At 35.9% G+C, this 24,041-nt stretch overlaps 1 protein-coding gene across 4 annotated transcripts in view; it reads right to left on the reverse strand.

Moving 5' to 3' along the window:
* Window positions 1-10,538: 10,538 nt before the first annotated feature.
* SREK1 (splicing regulatory glutamic acid and lysine rich protein 1) overlaps window positions 10,539-24,041 on the reverse strand; it is a 30,112-nt gene continuing 16,609 nt past the window's right edge. For 3 of the 4 annotated variants that reach the window (XM_026106786.2, XM_026106788.2, XM_064500121.1), the window contains 9 exons: window positions 23,768-23,932; window positions 22,530-22,708; window positions 21,704-21,834; window positions 20,143-20,257; window positions 17,462-17,581; window positions 16,236-16,802; window positions 14,846-14,941; window positions 14,004-14,142; window positions 10,539-12,830 (listed from right to left, as the gene is read on the reverse strand). In XM_026106786.2, coding sequence (XP_025962571.1) covers window positions 12,678-12,830; window positions 14,004-14,142; window positions 14,846-14,941; window positions 16,236-16,802; window positions 17,462-17,581; window positions 20,143-20,257; window positions 21,704-21,834; window positions 22,530-22,708; window positions 23,768-23,932 — 1,665 coding nt within the window. In that variant the 3' untranslated portion in view covers window positions 10,539-12,677. The remainder of the gene's footprint in view (window positions 12,831-14,003; window positions 14,143-14,845; window positions 14,942-16,235; window positions 16,803-17,461; window positions 17,582-20,142; window positions 20,258-21,703; window positions 21,835-22,529; window positions 22,709-23,767; window positions 23,933-24,041) is intronic. The other variant, XM_026106787.2, reaches the window with a different exon arrangement.

A 24,041-nucleotide genomic window follows, 5' to 3' on the forward strand; every position in this document is an offset into this window, starting at 1 on the left:
TATTGTACTTGGGGATTAAGTCTAGCTGTAATTTTAAATTTAGAAGTGTTAGACTTCCCTTTTAGCTTTTTTTTTTTTTTTTTTTTTTTTTTTTTTTTTAATATCATCACCGTGCAGCTAGGATGTAGTATTCAAATAATTCAAACATAATGCCACGGCACAGAGAATACAGGAGTCTTACAGTCCTTTTAGGAACAATACAAATGCTGCAGTTTCCCCATATTCTGCACCCTGTTCCTGAGGAGGGGGAGGGGGTCCATGAATGAGCTAACCTGTTTCCTGGGCTACAGGATATGAGAAATGTCTGTACAAAGCAGTCCCGTACAAAGCAGTCCCTCTCAAAACAGATAGGGTTATCATGCAAAGAAGAAACATCTCAGTGAGGACAGTGCAAGCCAAACAGCTAGACGCATTTTGGGGGCATTGCACCAAGGAGCACCTGGAGGCCCTCCCCAGCGCACAAAGAAGGGCTGCGGGATGATTCGTCACTCAGCACGAACTGCACCAATGCAGCCATGGGGAGCTGAAAGCCAAGCGAGCAGGGGTGGCCGGCCAGGCCAGAATTAACAGGTAGTTTTATGCACCTCCGTGCCATTTAGGGAACCCAAATGAGTCTGGCCTGTTACTTTCTGTTTTGAAATGAGTGTGGCCACAGTGATTTTGCATGCTACATTCCTGCCGTGTTACATGCTTGCTTCTTTTGGGAAGGCTACCTGTGTTTCTGCAATTATTTTAAGCCAGTTTAGCTCAATTAGTAGGGACAAATGGCAACTAGCAGGATACTGTTGCTCTAAGGCTCAGTTTTGCAGGTGTAGGACTTTTTCTTACAAAAAAGCTGGACCTGGCTTCAGATGATGCCTCTCAGGAACAGATGACAGTGAAGGTCTTGAGTAAATAGCTTTGTAAATCAAGACCTTTGTATTTGCAGTATTAGAGGTCTTATATTAGCCCTTTCTATAATCATACACTGCGAGAAAATTGTAACACAGCAATAAATTACAGAAGTGAATATGAATGACCTGCACCTGCACTAAGTCTAGCATTATATCATCAGCTGCAGTAAGTCTGAGAAGCTGAAGCTGGTGATACACATATATATACATACACACACACACACACACACACATATACATATATGCATAGACACATGCACATATGTGTGTGTTGGTATTACCGTAGCGGTAACAAGCCACCTCTTTTTTCTATGAGCTGTTCAAAAAATTGTGGCTACCAGGGCCCATAAAACATACATAGATGAACTATTTACCTCAGCACAGACTTTATCTTAACTACTCAACATTGTATGGCTTACTATCCCATAACTAAAAAAGCCATAGCACATAGGTAAGATTAAATGTCTAATTTGTTAGCCTGGCTTAACTTTAGGCCAGGCCTAACTTTAAGCCTGGCTTAACTGACACCCAGGTTTAATGTTAGGCCTCACCTAACCTTAAGCCTCTCTTAACTACACTTTAAATCTAGCTTAACTTTAGGCTGAACTTAACTTTAGGACAGGCTTAATACTATGCCTGGCCTAACTTTAAGGCTGGTCTGAGGCACACAAATGTACCTCCAATGCTTTAGAGCATTTGTGGAAAAATTAAGATAAAGCTGATATAGAATACATTGATTCAATGAAAATTAACAATGCCAAAGATCCTATTAGAAAAAAAACGTTTCACTAATAAAACAGAGTTTCAGAAGATGCTGAGAGTAAACACCAAAGTCCTGGCTCCAAAACTGTTGAAACACAAATCAGGGTCTGTGTCTTTATTCGCTGTATTTCAATAACCATCCAACCTTGGTCAGAAGACCCTTGGGAGTTCAAAAAGGTAAGTAAGAAAAGCCAAGCTACATTCGTATACTTAAATTCATTATATATGGGCCACATTGGCATTAGAAAGATTTAGGGGTCTGCAAGTCAAAGAAGGTTTTTGTGTGTACTCATAAACTTATTATCCAGTTGCTTTGATACTATTTGCTATAAAAATGTTTCTTACTCTTAAATTTTCTCAATCATGAATATTTCTCCTATTTGAATGCTTGTGTATTTGAAATTGCCCTACCACAGTGATCTTCAAGTCCAGCCTTTTGTTTCCAAACATTTTATTAGCAAATAGTCATTTATTTTGTTTGAAATACTGTAAGCAACTCAGCTCCTGCTCTGAAGAAGTGCATCTGATGAAAAGTTGCACTAATCCTAGCACATGAAGAAATCACATTGGAGAACGGTTACAGGCATAACAGAGAATGCTATTTTTTCTGTTTCTTTGGACAGCATCTTCCTAAGGTTAGGGTTTTTTAAATAGGGGGTGCTTATTGGAAAGTTTCAAGGAATAGAAAGGAAGATTTGGATACAGAGAACATGTTGTCTGACACAGTAAAACTGCTCCGAGCAGTAGAAACTGAAAGGAAGATGCGTACTGTTTACTTTTCCTTATCCTCCTACATTTACATACCCTGTTCTTTAAATGGCCCCAATATCTCACAGACTTGGAAGGAGCAGTGCAGCCTGCGAGGCCCAGGGTTGCACACCGCCGTGCAGTAAGCACTGCTATGCGACTAGAACCAAAACTTGCAGCCCCTATGTACTGTCTTCTCTGGCCCAACTCTCATTGTGGTCACAGATTAAGGACTACATAGTTTACATTTAACTCATTTCCTCTTGATTTAGAAGAAGCAAAAGCAACTTCCCAAGCACTTTAAAGTACCCTTCCCCTCAAAAAAGAAACAGTTCAAATAAATACATTTCTTCAGTCAATTAGCTGCATGTAATCAAATACAAACCACCATGTATCAGCCTCAATCCCCTAGCGTCAGTCAAAGGCACTGGGTAACATACATGGCATGACCTTAAGAGTCAGCACTTAAGCTCTGCAGACTTGACTAAAAAGGCCTTGTAACCCCTACACAGAATATCTCCTATTAATGTACAAATAGGTATATCACATACCAGTGTATTTTAGCAGATTACTGCTGCATCAGGGTACTAAAGATAGCAATGACAAGGTAAAAATAGCAGTGGTTTTTGTAGTAGGCTTGTAACTAAGTCTCTGTAGCACTATATGTCTAAATATGCAATATTTCAAAATGATATCTGAGAAGTTTCTGAGATAGCTCAAAAGGGGGTGCTCTAACACTGAATTCTGTACTTCAGTGAAGTATATTATAACTTCTTGAAGATGATGCTCTTCTCACACTAGCTATCACATCTTTACTTTTTAAAATTTCAGTGCTGACTTCATCATTTGTTTCTCCACTGTAATTCCCTCAACAAGCCTCAAGAAGCTCAGACCTTTCTTGGTGACTTCTCTTATAACCAACATGTTTGCACCAGCAAAGGACAACATTTTCAAAACAAGGCATCACTACAGCAAACCCCACACTGCAATTTCCAAAGCCTTAATAAGTGATGTATAGAACCACAGTAAAAAAGGAAGGTTCCTGTTCATGGATTCAAAGCATTGTGATGAAAAGGGTGTACTGTCAACAACAGCCCACAGATCCAACAGTAAGAGACTACCAGCCTACCGGAACACCACGTTCAAGGTTATCAAATCACAGCAGCAAAGCCAAGCTTTGGTGTAAGCTCAATATCAGCATCCTGCCTAAACACTACCTACAGCAGCAGGGCCTCATTACAATCACTTTCATTCCTTTGTCTCACAGTTCAATTACCCTGCTTCCCCATGTGCAGTCCTTTTCAACCAGTGTAGCCATTAACCTTTCATGATCTACACATCTGGTCTTCCACTCCATCTCAAAGTTATCTCAATTCATAGATCTTAGTACACCCATTCACATCCTATCCTACTGTTTAGGAATAACATCAACCCCTTTACAATACAAAAAGGAATAGGGAGCACCATTCTCCAAAAAACCCGGGAACATTGTTCATTGCTTCCTGTTAGCTAAACATCAAGCATCAGCAACAGTAAACATGGTGTAAATTATCACAGTATTACAGCCAGAGGTGTTTGGCCACTAATTCTTTGCATTTTGCATCTGGCATGCATACCTGTAAATCAGAAGATTTGAATGAATAGTGGAACCAGCATGTTTACACAGTTACACCTATTCGTGCTCTCCTACACATGCTGGAGGCAGGAGAGAGGAATGTCGCTTGAATAGTTTTATAAAGCTCTTCAGAACTATAATCTAAAAGACTGATTTAGCCTCCAAAAGAGTAATTTTTGTCTCTATGATCTTTATAGTTCTCTATACAGGTCTCTCTATAAAGATCATAAAGGCAAAAGTTTTTCTTTTAGAGGCTGAGGATGACACAGAGACCAGGAAATAAGATCACTTCAAAAGGGGTATACTACTCTTTCCAATTGCTATGGCCTATGCTCCAATTCTTCAGCTACTATTGGAATAGAGTTTTACATTGGACCAGAAAGTTCCTAAATCAAAGTAGGATTTTTATCTTTTTTTTATGATCTACTGAGTTACTACATTCCCTAGAATTATAAATTACTCCAGGTGAAAATTATCAAAAGAAATCTGATTTATTAGAACAAAATGAGCTTACGCAATACTTGTCTACCATCTTTCATCTAGCATAAAAGCACAGCAAATGCCCATTTCTAATACATTCAGTGCAGTGCGATGACCCGGATCTAACACTTTCTTCCATCAAAAGATTCTAAAGTATATTTTCAATGAGTTATAAATTCAGCATTGCCACGCTTTGATTGAACACGGCAAGCATTGTAAATCCTGATGGAAAATTAGAAAAGCAATGGACAGAACAGAGCAGTGAATGACTGAATGTCCCACATTTTCTGAGAAATGATACTATAAACCAGCCTCCAGGTCTCTCAGGCCCACACCATAAATGCTGCCATCTTTCCATCCACTTTGAAGATTAAGCAACAGAACAAACATATTGTATCTCTAAGCGTAGGATCTTTAATTGATCATAGGGTCTCCTAGCTGATACAAATAGAATCTGGCAAGATCAAATAACACTTTACAATTAACATAATAAATACTCAATCCACATCCTTTTAGAGGTTAGCCCACTGTCTGCATCCTAACGTTCTCTTTAATAACAAATCTTCCTAAAACCTCCTCTGACCAGAGGAGAACTCAAGTGGGCACATCAAAACAAAAACAAAAAGCCTCATGTTTGCTCCTGGTTAACATAAACCATTTCATAACATCTCTCTATTCTGTATTATGTTTTATCTCAGGTCCTAGAAATATAAATTAGCCTTCAGGCTGACCTGGAACACAGTTTAATATGATTTAGAGCACAGTTTAGACTAGTCTAGTATATTACTGGACACCTAGCATAGACTAGACTAGACAGGCTGACTGGGATACGAGTTATATACTGGTAAGGAAAATGCCAAGCTACTAGAGAAACAGCATTTTAACAGGTCAGGAGACTTTTAAATTAATATTAGTAACATGAGTACCCCTTTAAAATCAAATGAAGTGGAGGAGCAACTATGGGAAATGTTAGGTTGATGGCCACCATGCTAACACACAAATCCAATAGAAGCAGACGATTAGACATTTTGTTCAAAGTTCACATTGCATGAGGACCACTGCATTTGCTGAGGACTTCCAAATCAAGTAGTCTGAATCAACCGTTTAAAAAGTTACTTCAATTAAACTTAAAGATTATCTTTAAAAAGAAATTTAAGATTTGCAGAGAGAAAAGGGAAGAGGAGAAGCATTGTCTTCCTCAGGTCTGAAACTGAAGCAGCAAGTTTAAAAAAGACTACTGCTTACATTTATGCCTGCCTGTTTTCTTAAAACAAGTAGGAAAACAAGCCATGTACAAAAAAAGAATTTTGATTTTAAAAGACTGCCACTTTTTAATCTTTTTCCAGCCACCAGCTCTAAGAATATTATCCTTTTATTTCTACACTTACTGCTTTGGTGAGTAATAACTTGCAAAAATTACCAAGTATATAATTTAAATAGGCAACATATAATTTGGAACAATTGCTAAGTCATCTCAGTATGTTTCTTATATCTCTATTTTTCCCATTTTGACATTCAGAGGAGCAGCATGCTGAAGTGCAGTTATCCAGACCACACATTTGTTGGCTAAATCAATCGGACCACTAAGAGGAGCTAAACCAGCCACAAGACCCATTACAAAGATGACAGCTCTCACAATCACATGGTTACATCCCTACTCACCAAGCAAAAGTTTAAAATGGGCTGAGGAGCACATCTTGAACCTTTGCTCCTTGGTCATAAGTCTGTTTATTTAGATTGTTACAAGCTAAACAAACTGATAGAGAAGCCTAAGCGTTGAACACACAGTGAATTTTAACATGAAAATATCCATGACAATAAACACATATATTGCTGATGTTAAAAGTTCTGCATGAACTCCTGATCCTAGTTAAATAGAAGGAATTTTGACAAACAATTCTACAGAGCTGAATGCGTTAACTTACTGTTTAAGAGCACTCTCCCCGCTGGAACTATGATAGTTAAATAGCATTCCTGTGGAGAAGAAACCACTTGATTTTCTGGGGCAGATGTAGCCTAAAAAAGAGAAAGAGTATTGCTTCACAAACATTTGACTTATCCCATCTGATTTTAGTGGAAGAGAGTTTATGACACAAATAAACCTTTGGGACATCATTTATTTACAAAAATAACAACAACGTAATAGCAGCATTTGACATTTCTTTACTTGTACCATTTCATAGTTGCTTCATTATACCACAAATACACTCTACCAACATGGAACAAATTTGAATAGATGTTTATTAAACTTAGGTGACCTACTTTACCAGAAATATCAAATTTAGAGAAGCGAAAATAGTATTTTTGCTCCTGTAGTACTTAGGATCCCCAGTCACATCTAAACACAGATTGCAGTAGGTGCTGTGTAAAACAAATTAATCATGGCCCCTGTATCAGAGATAAATACCAGAAAGAAACTACTGATCAACTACATGAACAGTTCATGTCAAATTACTCCCTTGATGTTTCCAGAGCAGATCATTCATTCCTTTGATTATGAAAATTATGTATTAATGAAGTAGCAATTTTAAGTAGCCCATGATTTACTCATCACTGTAGCAGAATTAATTCTAAATCTTTGCACTAAGGCAGGTTTTACTGCCTTTTTTTTAAAAAAAAAGTATGTTTGGCATTTAGTTAGCAAAGAAAATAAGGACAAAAATAGAAGAGCTGTAAAATTACGCTGTAAATAAACACAGATCTGATGAAACAGCAAAATTATCACAGTTCTGAGTGTAACGTCAATGTATAAACCTTCTACTCAAGTTTAAAAAAGACTCTAGTCATTAGATGAAAACCAAATGACTTCTGCTTTAGGAACTGTCTCTGATTTGTTACCTAGTGCAACAATATTTTCATCATAAAAGCAACTTAACTGGCAGCCTCATTAAGGCCACCAAGGACTGAGCAAATGGGAAGGCTAAATGGCTCTTTTAACCATTGCTGACAACAGTCCTTCAGGTCAAAAATGAATCACAGCCTTGTCAATATGAGAATAGTGATTTCATTAACATCACCAGCATGGAACATACTTTTTGTGCCAAAAATCTTAAGTCTTGTGTAAAAATTGGCACTGGTTTATCTTAGTATAAAAAACCATAACTAATCAAAAAATAAACGAAGGGGGAAATTTCCCAGGAGAAAACATATAAATGCTAAAACCTCATTTTTACAGTCAGTATACTTTGGTATTAGGCTCAATAATCATAAAACTGCCACAGCAATTTTTTTTATTGCCCTCCTTGATAATAAGAGTTCATGTTTTCAAAAAACAGATTTTTTTTGAAAACTGGAGTTGATAGACACTTTCTCAACTGTAGTGTTCGCTTAACAAATCGTATAGAATCAAAGTGTTAAAGCAATGTCTCCTCAAACCAGGGGAAGGTAGCTGCCTCTTCCTATTGACGTACAAGTTTCCTAAGTTTTCTATCGAAGCCAGTGCAGAGGAAACCCCCATACATTGATGTGCTCAGATCTTCCAATATACACAAATGAAACATTCTTGAATTTGAAATAAAATTCAATACTGAACGCAGAGATGTTCTAAAAAAGTTTAGAATAAAATATCCACAATTGAAAGTGTATTTCTCTTGCATAAAAAATCCCTTTTATACAGTGCTTTTAGTTTTCAATATCATTTTAATTACACTTTTCAACATATAAAAATAAATGTAAGGTAAAAATTGAAAACATTTTTCTGTTTACATGTTATCGAGTAAAGTTAAGTTTTAGATTCTCTTCAAGCAATAACACTAGTTATCTAACAAATTTCAACTGTCCACACTCCATTCTCTGACAAGAAAACTAGATCTCTCTGAACTAAGTATCTACTGACTTAGATTATTTTCGATTATTTACACATCTCAACAATGTGCCACTAAGTCCAATTCTCATTTTTAACATTTTAATAGCAAAGGCAGTAACGCATTGATATATCACTGAAAATGTCACGAAATAGCAAGTCAGACCTGTAATATGACCTGATTTGCAATACTTGCTGTTCAAAATTCACATATTTAAAAACTCCTTTTACCATTGTAATGCAATTTTCAGACTAACATTTACAAAACTCAAGATGATTTTTGTTTTTATAGTTTTGTTTTTTAAACGAATAGCTAGCAAAATTAAAATGAATGAGCTCTAACCCTGTTTCTTTATAAACTAACAAAAAGACAGTCATGCAGACATGGTTCAGATCTAAATTAAAGTAGAAGATATACAAATCACTGTAGCATTAACTGCTTGTAAGTGTTACACAGGTGAATGAAAATAGAACTGAAAACAGGAGTCAGGACAGGTATGCAGTATATAAGCATTTGTATTATTCAGATAGCCATTACTTGTCATCTTTTGCTTAGACTAAAAAGAAAAACCTCACAAATCCCTAAATCTAAACTTCTGGAACCATTTCAAAATATCAGAACAAGTTAAGCATAACACAGAGAAGCTACCACGTTTCAAAAAGACTTGCAGTTTTGAATTAATTCTAGGTGTTGCCTTAGATGTAGCTAGGTTGGAGAACACTAGCAAACAAGTGGCAAGCAATGCAAAGCATGACACAGACTGCAGAATTTACCTTCTGAGCAGCAGGTACTCAAATGGTCAGCTCATTTTGGGATCCAAGCTGTTCACACTTGCTGCTCTTAGCCAGCTGGCTAATTTAGAGCCAGTTCAGATGTAGCTATTGGAAATTGCAAATCAAAGAAATTAGTTGGCGATTAATGGGTAGGCAGAACCCATGTCTCACTGATATCTCAGGCATTTCTCAGATGTTTCCAGTTTATAATGGAAACGCAACTGAAATTTTCCTTAGTTCTAATTCTGAAATCTGAAAAAACAGGTTCTTTACCCAGCGTATCAGTTATCACAATCTGCAAAGTTTCATCCCTCATAACACCTGTCCTCAAACAATTTATAAAAGCAATAGCCATCTCTATTATGAGCTTGGACCATTGTTTTGTCCACCACAAGCTGTCTTCTCTTCCCATCTCCTTCTAAATTGCAAAGAAAAGTCCTATCAGTCATACAGAAACACAGCTGTAGAACAACTGTAGTCACTAATGGAAGCCTCTGCACATGCACTTTAAATGTGCTGCACAAAATGGCACCATATAGTCACTTTTCTGAGCAATTATGAGTCACAACACTTTCAAATAAAGGCTGATTCAAGTGAAACTACATTTAAAACAATATAGCTATCATGAACTATGCTGTTCTTAAATATTTCACCCAATTTCATCTAATTTATAAAGCTCAAAAAGAAACAACCTGACATGGCAGCTCAGCAAACAGACTTGTTAGAAAAAGGCAATGGACTTCCAGTGGATGATGGACACATTTACTGGATGATGCACACAACCCTGGTGAAGCAAGCAGGGATGTCATTACCGTGCTACACTATCCTACCATCTGCAGATATAGGCATACTGCTGAACATTCATTCTCTAGTGGTGGTTTTTAGGAAAAAGGACCCAAAAAACACCCTCTAAGATTAGACAGAAATTAACTAACTTCCCAGTTCCCCACAGTATTTACAAAGCAAAAGCAGAAAATACAGGACTTGTAGGAAAAAAGGGCTTGGTGTAGCTGTGTTGTGGATTTTTTTTTTTTTTTAACTTTTTCTAAGAGAACCATTAAATCACACACAATACAAAATAATATGCTGCCTATGGAACTACATCTGTGATAAATTAGCTAGTAAGGCTGCCATCCTTAGCTATGAATTTTCAAAGGCATTTTTCTTAGCTAACTATGCACAATCTTTCACATATTCTGTAACTGCTGTATAATAGAGCTATGCAATTCAGGATAACAAAACTCAAAATCAAACTAATATTGACTGAAACATAATCTATAGCAAGAATTCTAATAATTTTTCCCAAAGAAGGAGAAAATTAGCTTTTTAAAGATACTATAAATAATACTTTTCTTTTTCTTTTTTTTTTTTACTGGTATCTACATTGCAAATCAAAGAAACCTCTTGAATAAGAGCAGATGATCACCTAAAAATATTCCTTTAATAAGTATGTATCAGCAGAAACTTCCCTCTAAAATACTTAATTTTATTAGTGAAATGGTACCAAAGATAACAAGTATACAAACAATCTCTTTGCTCTATGCTACTTACACATCATAAATAAGACAGCTGTTGTTGCAAGACACAATCCTTCACAGTCTTTCTATAAGCATACAGATTTGTCATTCTTTTATCAGAATAAGCTGTTTACCAGCCAACAGCATGTGGCTTAAACATCACAAAAATGACTGTCTATACTTTACATGGTAAAGCATTTTCTATAGTCTTAAATGTACACAGTGGCAAGAAACATTAAATCCAATCAAAAATGAAGAGTGATTAAGCAGCTTCACAATCAAACTGGGTTTCATTACCTTATGAACTGGGCAATTTTTCATTCCCTGTAATATGTTTACATTTTTATAAGAATTAACTATGCAAAGGGGAAAAAAAAAAAATCAAATTGAAAGCAAGTAACTAATATGCTATTCAGTTTTTTTAAACTGGCAGACACAACTCTTCCCATGAGGTAAGGCAATTAAGTCATTTGATTGTATTAAGTTGTATTAAAAATAATCTACTTGATTTTAGGTATAAGTAAGTTTTAAAGGTATGACTCTTAAGAAATGTCACAACGATGAAACTAATGGAATTCATTCAGAGAACACAAGCCATGTTTTTACTTGACAAAATATTTGCTTTGTGACATTCTCTTCTAACGTTTTCTCCCCAAAGAATGAAAAAAAATCTCTACCATATAACTCCTGTGTAAATTAGATCATTTTTTCCAAACTATTTCTCCCCCCGAAGCTTTGCATACAATTCCTTTTGTATCACCCAACAGGTATAAGAGAAAATGATGGAGAGGTTAACAATTAAGGCCATCCAAATGTAGATTAAGTGTTTAAAGGGCTGTCTTTGATGTAGGTGATAAGAGAATGCTTTTTATTCAGCTACTACTTTTGTACAGTGGTGGTCCCCAAAATGCATTTTTGCTTTCATCTATAAATCTCTTCTAAAAAATAAAAGCAAAAATGGAGCTTCAGTATTTTGACAAGTGAATCAAACAACTGTTCTGACATACCACTTGCATTCTTATCTACAGTATGGTGGTGGCAAAATAGCAATAGAGATCATGTAAGATTTAGCTGAAGATGAGTAATAGCACATATACATTTCTAGAAAATACCACATTTTAAGAAGGCACTAAAGCTTCTGCTTGTGCTCCCATATTTTTTTTTTAAACAAATGAGAAAATTTACTTTCATAATGGCACCTGTACTATTTGCAGCTGAACAGACACACTGCACTACGGCTCAAAACAAAGCTGTAAGTTCTGATAATATCATACAGATGTGCTCACTTCTGGAAGGACAAAAGAAAACAACAAAATAAAACAACCCCAAAATAACCCAGTAAAGCTAACCTATCATCTATAACATGGCAATGTTCCTTTTAGGATCAGAAAAGTAGCATGCATTGTTCAAATACTTTAAAAGAAATACTCATTTTAGGGATATTAGTAAGAAATTATTTTAAATAATAATACCCAAAAATCTCAAGCAGTGAGCAAATGAAAAATGTACTAGTCAGTGGGCATTTAACATAAGAACTGTAAAACTGTTTATGTTTAAAAACCCTTTTTCTATAGTTGTCATTTACAACAAAAGAAAGTGTGTATATTTATGCACCATTTCCAAGCACATCAAACAGTACACGTTGAAGTTTTTGTGGATTCTTTTTTAACCCACAAGGTAAAACAATACAAAATTCATCAACAAGCAATATTTTAAACAACCTTCAATGCATATCTTCAGCTTTTTCGGATAGTACAGGTTTACATCATTGAGTTTCTACTTATTTGTAACAGCTTATGGCAAAACTTAACGTAAATCATTTTACAAATAAGTACAGCCATCACAGAAATGCATGAATTTTCAGAGATGAATAGTTCTGATGGCATCTGCCTTTTCATGGTATAACTACTGGTCCGTGCTCTCTTGCTTACAGCAAGAGGACAACAAAGCTATCACAAAAATTGGAAGAGCTACTAGTACATTATCAACATGTTCAAGTTGATTGCTTTGACATTTTCTTCCTCATTCTGGGAAATAAAAAGCTTTGGATTTCACTCCTTAGTTGAGTCAGAGGTCCATTCTTTGCTTTAAACCTCCTCCATTTTAACTGAGAGGTTTTCTTCATTTGGTTGACAGTTCCCATTCTGTTGTAGTTTGACTTCATCTGTCCTTTGTATGTCTCTGTTGTCTACTTCCTTTTCAGTTTCAGCATTCTGATCCTCCTTAGTGTGATCTTTGTCCTACCAAAGATAAAGTTATTTTACGAACAAATCACACTCTCAGCACTACAGGACATAACTTCCAAGCAACTCTTAATATTTTGATTGCCTCAACCTCTACCTGCCTATCTCGTGTCAGCCATTTTTTAAAACAGATGTCAGCTTTACATTTGTTTTTAAAAAGCTTTCTTTCTTTTGAAGTGGCACTCAGAACAATGAGTCACCCCAGAAATTTTTGCCTTAAAGGGATCTACAATGTCTTTATCATCAATACTGAAATAAAACAGAACAAACAGTATCATGGAACCTATTAGAAATAGCTCCAGAAATCAAGACTTCATTATGCTTGCTAAATAAAGCAGGATTAATTTTTTTCTTTTGTATTTTTGGTCAGATAATCAAACCTTGGTTCTAAGAGAGTTCTTGGATAAGAGAATTACTGAAGCATCCAGTAGACACAATTACCTGAGTCAGCTGTTTTATAGCAGTTGAATAATTATGAGTACAAACTATTCTTCAAAGACAGGCTGCTTTTCAAATTTTAAGATTAAGCAATTGGAAGATATTTCTTTTCTTAATCACATCACCTTCTGCTTTGTAAGGGAAGGTTCCATGCTTCTCTTCCCAAATCTACCCTTTCAGCTTTACTTCCTGCAGAGTCCTACATGCAACCCAAGACGAAAACAGCCAGGGAGAGGCTGAACTGCAGAATGAAAATTTTTAAGAATAATCTTTTAAGCTTGACAGCCAAGCTATCCCTGAATTCTGCTGCTTAGCTGCACAATCTGCTTCCTGCCTGCTCTTTCAGATAGGCAGCCAGCCAACTCCTAACATACAACATAGAATAGAAAAAGAAAGACAGAAAGCAAAACAAAGTGTTTCTGTAACCTATTCACACAAGTTCCTACAGGCTCAGTAAGGTTCAAACAGGGAAAGTAATCAAATGGGCCTACTAACATTATTTGGAGAATGATTCATGTCTCCTGATGGCAAGAGCTAAACCCAGGTATCTCAACTGGACATAATTTGGTAGACAAAAGAAAGAAAGGATAAAAAAGGGGGGGAGGGGAATAAAAAAGAAAAAAGAGGAGAAGGAGGAGAAAGAAGAAAAAAGGGGAGGAAGGAAAAGGAAAAAAGAGAAGGAATTCCAATTATAGCACTCCACTTTGCATATCACTTGATCACAGAGCTTACCTTCAAAGTAGCAGTGCTTTTGTCAGATTTTTCCTTTCCCTCCTTTTCTTTGCTACTTTTTTTCTTGGAGGTGGAGCGTTCTCTTTCTCTTCTTTCATTATTTGTATCCCTTTCTCTTTTTTTTTCCTTCTTGTTCCTACTTAAGAAAATTTTTACTCAAATCAGAAGTTTGATATAAAAAAGCAAATTACTACCAATGCATATATCAAGTGCACTGTATGGTAAGTTGCACAGTTCAGAAACTTTCAGCAAAGCTTCATCCACCTTCAAGCCATTTAGTTACAAATTATTCTCTCATCAGTGGGGGTTTTCAAAAAAACCCCAAAACATAAGAAAGAAGGGTTTTTTAAACTGAGTAAAGCTAAAGAACACAAGTGTTCAAAATGCATGGTATTTGCAAAGAAAAAAGAAAACTAAACTGTATCTGATGAAGGGCTTGTATGGATTTGAAGCAAATCAATTTGGATCACTGACAGATTTTAAACATTCTAGTCTAAAGCATTCCAAAGCTCAAATCCATGAAGCTTTTTTTTTTAAAAAAAACCTTAAAACTTAATCATACTAACGAGCTGCAATCATCTGAAACAACTACTGCAAATGCAGTAAACCAATGAAAATATTTCGCACATTGTTTTCAATATCGTATCTGCATCCACCTTCTCTCGCTATAGAAAAACACTGAACTTTTCCTTAGAAAAGTGAATGATGATTATTAAGCAGCTACTTGCATAACAAAAACATCCAGGAGAAACACAGACTGAATCAGTTCATTTAACAACGCTGATATTACAACTTTTTCCACCTTTACTACCCAGTAACTTTTATGTTTACATCAAAGCTACCTTCTTGGAGAGGGAGTTCGTGAAGACTTTCTTTTTGTTGTTTTGGATGTTTTAGGAGACTTGGAGGGACTTCTGCTCTTCCTTTTACGCCTTTCTCTGCAGGACCAAGAAACTCAAGATCAGCAATTACGAAAATCATAAACTCAGAAATTGCATGAAACACAGAAAGCTCTTATCTCACAGGACAACTGACTAAACGAATATTCCTGGAGATTAACATCATGTATCACCAAGAATATATGAATTGTACAAAGCAAGCTACATTAGGCTTTGTGTATGTTTCAGTTTGGTGGGAAAGGGGAGAATGGAAGTGGAAAGTAGGAGAAAAGTTGTCCCCTTTTCAGATTTGAGTTTTATGTTTATCCTCACATGCTTGTATTTATATCTGGTATACACACACTGGAATCAGTAACATTATATTAAATAACAGCTTCTTCAGTCAGGAAAAGAATCCATCCAATTGAAAGAGGAACCACACTAAGACAAAGGCATAACTTGAACAACACGAACTTCAAAATTTAACATTAGAAGTTTAAGATCATTGGAGTCCCAGTTCAGCATGACTTAAGTTTAACTCCTGAATATATGAACTAGTGTGCTTGTTGGATTAAAACCAAACAGTGCAAAACAAGGCTCAAGCTGTTGTCAAAAAAAACAAAAAACAAAAATCAATATTTATTATTTTCCTAGCTGTCCAGCTCAACAAGCAAATTTATTATTCTACAACACACTCAAGTCCAATAAAGGCAAATCAGAACCCTCAATATTTAACTAAACAGCTATTTTATGTAGGTAAATAAAATTTGCTGAAGTTACTATCCTGGAGCCTGAATATTAAATAACTTGTTGCAAACATACTGAGGCATGTGTTAAAATAAAGCAAAAATGGATCAGGTAAAGCTTCACTCAACGTAAACACAGACATTATATCTGTCAAAATAAGATGACCTTCTCCTATTACCTCTTTATAGAAAGGGAAAAGTAGACGGGAAGAAACATCAAAGAAAAATAGGGAAGTTAAAACCTAAACTTTAAGGTAAGACACAAGCGCTACAATTACGCATTCCAGCTTTTGCAATTCACCAAACTTTTGGCTGGCTCTAACACAGAGAAATGGCACAAGAACCAGCTACTTATTGTCCTCAAGGACTACAGTGTGCAGTCATGTGAAAGGCAAGCATCAGGAGCCAAACAAGAAACGCTACCAGGTATCATACAGAACTCTTTGCAACAGTTTTTATCTTATAGGGAAATCTACAGAACAGAAAGAATACAAACTGAGTTACTAAGTAAGACTAATGACACACGAAAATTAGGATGTGTATATGTCACAGAGCCTCACCAGGTCCGGAAAAAAAAAAAGGCATGACAAAAGTTCTGAACAACAAACCTGCTGGAGCTACGAGATCTTCTTGAAGAGCTATAGCTTCTTGGAGGTGTTTTGGATCTCTTCTCTTTCTTCTTTTTATCATCTCTTTCTTTTTCTCTTTCTCGCTCCTTCTCCCCATCTTTTTCCTTTTCCTTGTCTCTGTCCTTCTCTTTGTCCCCTCCTTTGTCCTTATCTCCCTCTTTGTCCTTCACCTTCTCTCTGTCCTTCTCCCCCTCTTTCTCAGCATCTCCTTCTTTTTCTTTGTTCTGGTCTACCTCTTCCCTATCTTTTTCCTTGTCCCTATCTTTGTCCTTTTCCCTTTCCTTGTCCCTGTCCTTATCTTTGTCCTTCTCCTTTTCCCGGTCTCTATCCCTATCCTTATCTCTGACTCTCTCTCGATCTTTGTTTCTCTCTTTTTCTCTGTCTCTGTCCTTCTCCTTGTCCTTATCCCTGTTTCTCTCTTTATCTCGCTCTCTTTCTTTCTCTCTGTCTCGGTCTCTCTCTTTCTCCTTGTCTCGGTCTCTTTCTTTCTCCTTTTCTTTGGCCTTTTCTTTCTCCTTGACCTTTTCTTTGTCTCTTTTCTTGTCCCTGTGAAAAGCCAAATAGAAATCCATCTTTGAACTTTCTAATAAAAATTACAACTAACTTCTATAATATACATTAATTTATCAACAGAAAGTATAGCTCTCAAATTAAAAAATAATAATTACACAATATTTAAATCTTCCATCCCCATTTGCCATGAGGGAGTGGCTTGATAGCTAAGGAAAATTTGGAAAGCAAATTGGGGCAGGAGGGACGAAAACCAAAAGAAACCATGATCTTTCAAGCGATGTCATTACACTTTGAGAGAATGTGTTTCTTCACCTTGCAGTTAAGTTACTATACATCCACACATTTTCTACATTTTGTCAGGAATGAGACAAACTCTGCAATTTCTAAATTTATACTTTCCTAACAGGAAGTATGCGATGTAAAATGGGCTGCAGAATAACGACTCCCACAGGAAAAATGCATATAAGTATCCTAGAACTGCTTGGAAGTCCAACATCAACGTATACACAGAAACAAAAAACAGGAATAAAATTCTACCTAACAAATTATCTCAAAAGGCAGACTATAAGGTCAAAATTCAGTTGAGACAATCCATTAATCTGTAATGTTACTAGGAATTTGCAAATTATCAAACGATTAAAAAAAACCCTGTTCATAAAAAGAATTATCATTTCTTAGGAATGGAAACTCACCGAGAAGGAGAACGACTTCTTGATTTCCGCCTTTCTCTAGATCTAGACCGTTTTTTCAGGGGACTTCTGGATCTCCGTCTGTCCTTGTGTCTTGACAGTGATCTATTGCCAGATCTACTTCTGCATAAACAACATCAGAAGAAAAATACTTGAATATTGAAACTTCGTAAAAATTAGGTCAACTGAGGGGAAAAACGATACATAAATATTGCCTCAAAGGAAATTAAATATAGTTTTCCGCTCAGTACTGTACTGCCTACCAACATTTTCACAAATGTCTATACTTCAAGTTTTACCAGGTGCACACTCTCTCCTTCAAAACTACACCACTTAAATAAAACTTATTTTTATTACAAAAGCATGGCATAGAACATTAAAAAATTCTACAACCTTCATGAATATTCTCGAAAATACAAATTCAAATCATATTAGGATAATCCTCCTTAATAAAGGAGGGAATCTACTATAAACAATTTCTAGCAGTTTGTAAAAATAATTAATTACATTTTTTTTTCTTCTCAAGGCCAAGTCATGTACTGAAGTCTTGGTTTCTAAAGAAAGATAGCTTTACTGGACTCTTTTTGTTTGGTTCTCCAGCCTTACAATTTAACAGAACTTAAAAAAAAAAAACCCACTATCTGTGGTTTGCATTTAGTCAAATTACCTCTTCAAACCCATGCTCACAAACCCTTTCAACTGAATTATCAGAATTCTCAAAAAAGAATGCATGTTTACTACCTGATAAATAAGGAATGCAAATAATGTTCAAATACTCCAGCAGAAATCTATTTAAGTCTTCTGATAAACATATATAGTATAGACTCGGAGTTGACAAAGAAAACAATTTTTTTTTAATTACTATATTTTTTTCCCCAAGTATTCCCGATTAGGGGAGGATCGTATGCCCTAGAAAAATAATAAAAAGCTGAATTTGAATACTAACTTTCAAAAGACACATCATTAGATACCTTGTTCAAGAGGCCAGAGTACCATTATATTAAACTTACCAAGACAGAAAGGCCATGTTTATTACCCAATAAATCCTGAAGGACAGGAAGATACACAAAATACCAACTCCACCTGTCTTCTGCAGCTCAAGATGCACAGAGTAAGATATACCAAAAGCAAACCATTCTTTTTACCTACAGCTTGCTTCACGATGCAGAAGTACGAACTATTTACAGAGCAAATTAATTTAGTCAGAATAAGCTCTTGAATAAAAAATTATATAACAGAAATGAAAGGATTTAGGAGAATTATAAACCACTAAAACAGGCAAATGATAAGGGAAATTTACTCTTAGGGATGAAGGTGCCTCAGTGAATCAAAGTGGCCCTTTTCAGTATGTACTCAAAACTGACAGTAGCAATAGTAAATCCTTTAAAAAACACAAACAAACAGAAAAATCCGCCCCCCAAAAACCCAACCCAAAACATAATTATCAACAGCTGTTCAAAGTGTAGGGTTTCTGGAAGTGAACAAATGCAAATTTATCTTCTAAAACAATCTGGTTTGCAACTACACAAAACAATATGAAGATTACTGCAATGATATGTATTACGCAAAAGAAAGATTGTTTATCAATTACGTCCTGAATTAGAGAAAAAGCAAAGAAGCATGAAATAAGGAATAGACCAAATCCTTCTTCTAGCATTAAAAAAGTACCCAATGTTTTGCTGTCATTAGACAGTATGTTCTGTGGGGTCCCACTATTGCAAAACTAAAGTCTGCACTTAGTTCATATTTCACTGGTAATATTACTGATATGGTGTGTCCCTCTGCCCACCTTTTCTGTATGTAAAAGAATCCTAGCTGCCCTGTTAAAAGACAAGGATGTAACAGAGCTGTCACTGCAATGTTGACAACACTCAACTTTTTAAAATGTAAATTATCAATCACATACTGAGTTTTCACCGAGTTTCTTCTTTTTGCTATTTGAGGTAGTGAAGTATCTTTAGATTGACTATGCAAATGCTCAGGACACATTCCTCACATTCAGAGACTATAAACTGTTATTTCACGAAGCATTTGTTAAGATTCATGTAGCACAACTGCCTCATTCTTGAGAAAAGAGTTAATGGATAACCTTTAAGGGTGATACAGCCTTTCTTTCCCTCCCATGTCGAAAGCCTGTTTCTGAACTACTCAGAACTTAACAAATTTAACAAAGCAAACAAACTCTGAAGAATCAAAAACTGCCTCCAAAACCATTTTCTTTTAGGTTCTAAAAAAATTAGCTTTACATTTACAGTACAGTAAATGGAAACACTGCATTTGTTAACTAGATGTTCAGAAGTTCTGGACATCAGGAACTTCCTATCAGCAAAAGCAGCCAACCTATCTGTTCCAGGTGTTAACAGTAAACGAAATGCTCCATCCACAAAACAACAGATAATTATTTCTTTTCAAAATACAGAAGTCACAACATGAAAAAAGGTTATGCCAAATGGCACATATTGTACCTTTTAGTTTGTTTTAGCCAAAAATAATCCAGAATGCATTCAGCATTTTGAAGGAAAGAGTATCTGTTCAGAGACAAAGCTCCTAGTTACTCTAATCTGGTTAGTATTAGCATTCTCCACAGTGATTCTGGCCTCATAACCAGGTAAGAAATCTCAATAAACACCACCATGCAAGAGAAATAGCACAATCTCTTCGTCCAAAAGAAAAAATATACCTACCTGTGCTTTGAGTGTGATCTTTTCCTTCTAGATCGGGATTTTGAACTAGACCTGGATTCTGAACGAGAATGGGAACGAGATCGACCGCCTTTTCTTTCACTGCTCTTTCCAGACTCTGAGAGGAAAAAACCACTTTGCAGTGTAAGCTCAGAACATTTAAAGATCCCAGTTAACAATCTGGCACAAGTGGAATGTACCACATATAGTGCAAGGGGCCTACTCTCTGCACATCTTCCTTCTTTGCAAATATCCTTCAGAAACATCCAAGAAAGTCATTGCATATACTCGTTGAGTGCAGCCATCCTGCAGCAGTACACATAAACCAGATAATTATAAACAGCTAGCTCTATTAGGAATGGGATTTATGTTGCTGCCACAATGAACAAGATTACAACATGTTCTCCTCTTGGTATATTATTTAATATAAATACTTTTTATTTTTAATACCCTGAGAAGAATAGAGTAAATTTAGAGGGTGTAATTTTGAAAATGTGCATAAAATGTAAACAATACTTAGTACTTTGTAGACTTTTAAATATTCCAACCACTGTACAAATACTAATTTTTCACTCCTCAGATATTCTTTTGGGGGAGGAAGGGGTGGAGAGAAGGGGGTGAAAAGTTTGATCCAAAGGCCATGAAGTCAATGGAAAGCTTACCAGTGACCTCAGCATACTTTGGTTCAGACTCCAGAAGACTGTTATTCTGCTGCTTAACACTGAGGAAACTTTAGAGCTATTTTTCTTCCAACTCTAAAAAAAAGAACTATCTAACTTATATAAGTTAAAGTATAGGTTTGTTAGTAAGAACAATAAAATCTCACTGATCAAAACAAAAAGCATGATCCCAATTCCAAGTTTAACAAGTTGAGAATTTTTTATGCTGTGGTTTTGCAATCAGTTTAAGTCAGCATAAATGAGAACTAACATGGTGATCTAACCTCAACCCGCCAACACCTTCCTCCTTGACCTGACATTTCAATGTTTACAGGGATCAGGGAACCAATCTGGGTGAAAAAGTCCATTAAAATATGTGAAGTTTTAACCCAGATTCATTCTCTGATCCCATTTGATCCCATATGAGAATGCACATAGTCTTGAGCCAGCATGAAAGAGAGTGTACCACTTTTGTAGGGACAAAATTAACCTGCAGAAGATAAGATACTGCTGCTTTTAGCAGCATGCTAGCTCCTCTGATCATAAAACTATGGCTTAATGTGTGCTAGAGGAGAACAAAATGAAACATAAAGCAATTTCTTTTATACGTTTGTAAAGTACTTTGAACTTAAAGAGCACCAAAATTAAGTACTATTTGGCTTAGCATTGACTTCTTATTTTTGAATGCATTCAGTGAGCAAGTATCTGAAAATAAGATACAATGAAATAAAAAGTAAACCGTATTCCACTGCTTTGTTGAATAAAGACAATTTTGATTATTTACATTTTTATCAAACATACTGTACACCTTTGAGTAACCTTTTCCTCTGTTTGAAACTGCTCTTAAAAGTGTGTGCCAAGATACACAGAACATGCCTGTTAAGTACTGAACATAATACACCTACCTGGCTCAATAGCAGCAGATATGAAAGACTGGGCTTCCCTTACTCTCTTCATCACTTCTTCAAGTTCCTTGGCAGCAGCTTGTGGTGTCATTTCAGGAGGCTTCACTATGGCATTATTGGAGTGATTTATTCTAAGTTAAGGAACAAAGGGGGGGGGGGGAGAGAGGGAGAGAGAGAGAGAGAGAGAGAGAGAGAGAGAGAGAGAGAGAGAGAGAGAGAGAGAGAAGCTTTAATCCACAAATACTCAAAGAGGGAAAATGAAAAACAAATAGGAAAGCAAACATCTTAACTTCCACTTATAAACTTCCACTTACGACTAAAAACTTCTTCCTAGCACTCAACTGCTCTATCTAAATATCCAAATATAAATATCTGGTTTTTGTTGCCTTCAAATCTTGCCACTTTTAAGTATATGCTGCACACCATTCCTACATAATTTTACACAAATATAAGTTTAAATATTTTCTGGTAGGAGTCTAGAAATTATTTCTGTAGTACAGATCAAATTTGTATATTAAGGCCTACTAATCACATACCCATTATATTTAAAGCTTAATTAGAATGAAGGACTTTGCACATTCTCTCACTGTTATCTACTGCCACAACCCCACGATTAAATACAGGTATACTTTACTCTATACCATATTCATACAGAAGGTTATTTTCAATCTTGAAATTGGAGTTTACAAAAGTGATACAGTTTACTAATCAGAAGTCCTTATATTAAAAAAAGTTCACCATGGTTTCCTGCAGATCAGTGTCATAAATGTGTAAGGATACTAAGAAATCTCACATTCAATATTTATATGGATAATTAATTTCTTACTTCAATGGCCTGTCTCCAAACATAACTCCATTAAAGGCAAGAGCTCGAGGAACAGAATTTTGGTCTGCAAACTCCACGAAAGCAAATCGTGTTGGCTGTGTCTCATCACCTGCCATTCGCACAAATTTGACTTCTCCAACTTGCTTAAAGAATTCAAGCAGCTGATCTGCTGTTGTAGTCTAAAAAGAGTCGAAGAGCTCAGCTGAAGTAAAATACATAATGAAAACCACTTATCCAACATATCAGGTAATCTAAGAGCTATAGATTTTGGAAGGAGATTTCACCACTATTACACAGGCAACATGAATTTGGTAACATTACACTTTAAGAAAGACAGATATTTTTTATTCTAGCAATCTAAAGAGTGTACCATGATTTAAAACAGTGCAACCACAAGTCCTAAAGCCCCACATTTAGATTATAAACGCAACTCGCACAGGATTTTGTACTTTTCACATAACTCATTAGAAATAACTGATGAGGAATTTCCTTGTGTACCTATATCAGAGCTATTTCTGCTATTGATTGTGGTTTTGATCAATACAATAATATACTGAAACAATATTACAAAGCCTTGCTTTTCTCTGTGATTCTACTAGTTTCCAATTAGTTTTATTTTACTGGGATCAATAGCACTCTTCTTAATACTCTAGTAGCTTCTTCAACAGTCAAATAAACTCCAAAAATCAAATATTTATATTGCCATCAGTCAAGAGCAAACAGTTTTTCAACTAACCCTTAATCAATAATGGCTGCCATATTGAAGTTTTCCTTTCATAGAAACACAAGGCCGCCTAGGCTAATTTTGCAACTTTTCACTAAGACAAATTGCTATCCTTCTACCACAGGCAATTCCTTATACTTCAGAAGATGAATTCCTTCCTACTGTACTTAAGCAATAGTAGAGTGTTGTGGGGATCAGCTACCAGGATCTCGTGACTTCTGAGGCATTGCTCAGCTAACACTTCCCAGTTGGGCATTGGATCAGCACACACAATCATAAGCATGTTTCTTGAATTCAGCTAGTGTGATTTTCCCAGCATCCTGCTAGAATGAATTCCACGGTCTGGTTTGATCTCACTGCAGTAGCATTCAGAATTCAAAACAACCTCTTTTGCTTCGGTTCCTATTGTCATCAACTAGGGAAAATTCTGAACAGTTAAGATTGTAACTCATAAATGATAGTTCTTCATATTAAGCTACATTAATATTTGCAGTATTAAAAAAAAGCAAGTTACCTGTGAATTCAAGTTTCCAACATAGACTGTTCTCCTGATTTCATCAATTTTGGATGGGTCCACATTCCCCATAATTGGTGGCTGTGGTATTTCTCCCAGCGCTGTAATGTTAGGATCCAGTGCTGCTGCTGGTATAGCCCCCAAAGTGCCGAGTGAGACACCAAGCTAGAAAACACAAAAACTGAATGTTCTTTTCAGTCATGCATTGGTGGGAGATACTTCACTTGGTAGTACTTGCCTGCCTTGTACATTTCTGTAGAATCAATCTAAAGAA

Source organism: Dromaius novaehollandiae, chromosome W (assembly GCF_036370855.1).
Source record: "Dromaius novaehollandiae isolate bDroNov1 chromosome W, bDroNov1.hap1, whole genome shotgun sequence".
Lineage (NCBI taxonomy): Eukaryota > Metazoa > Chordata > Aves > Casuariiformes > Dromaiidae > Dromaius > Dromaius novaehollandiae.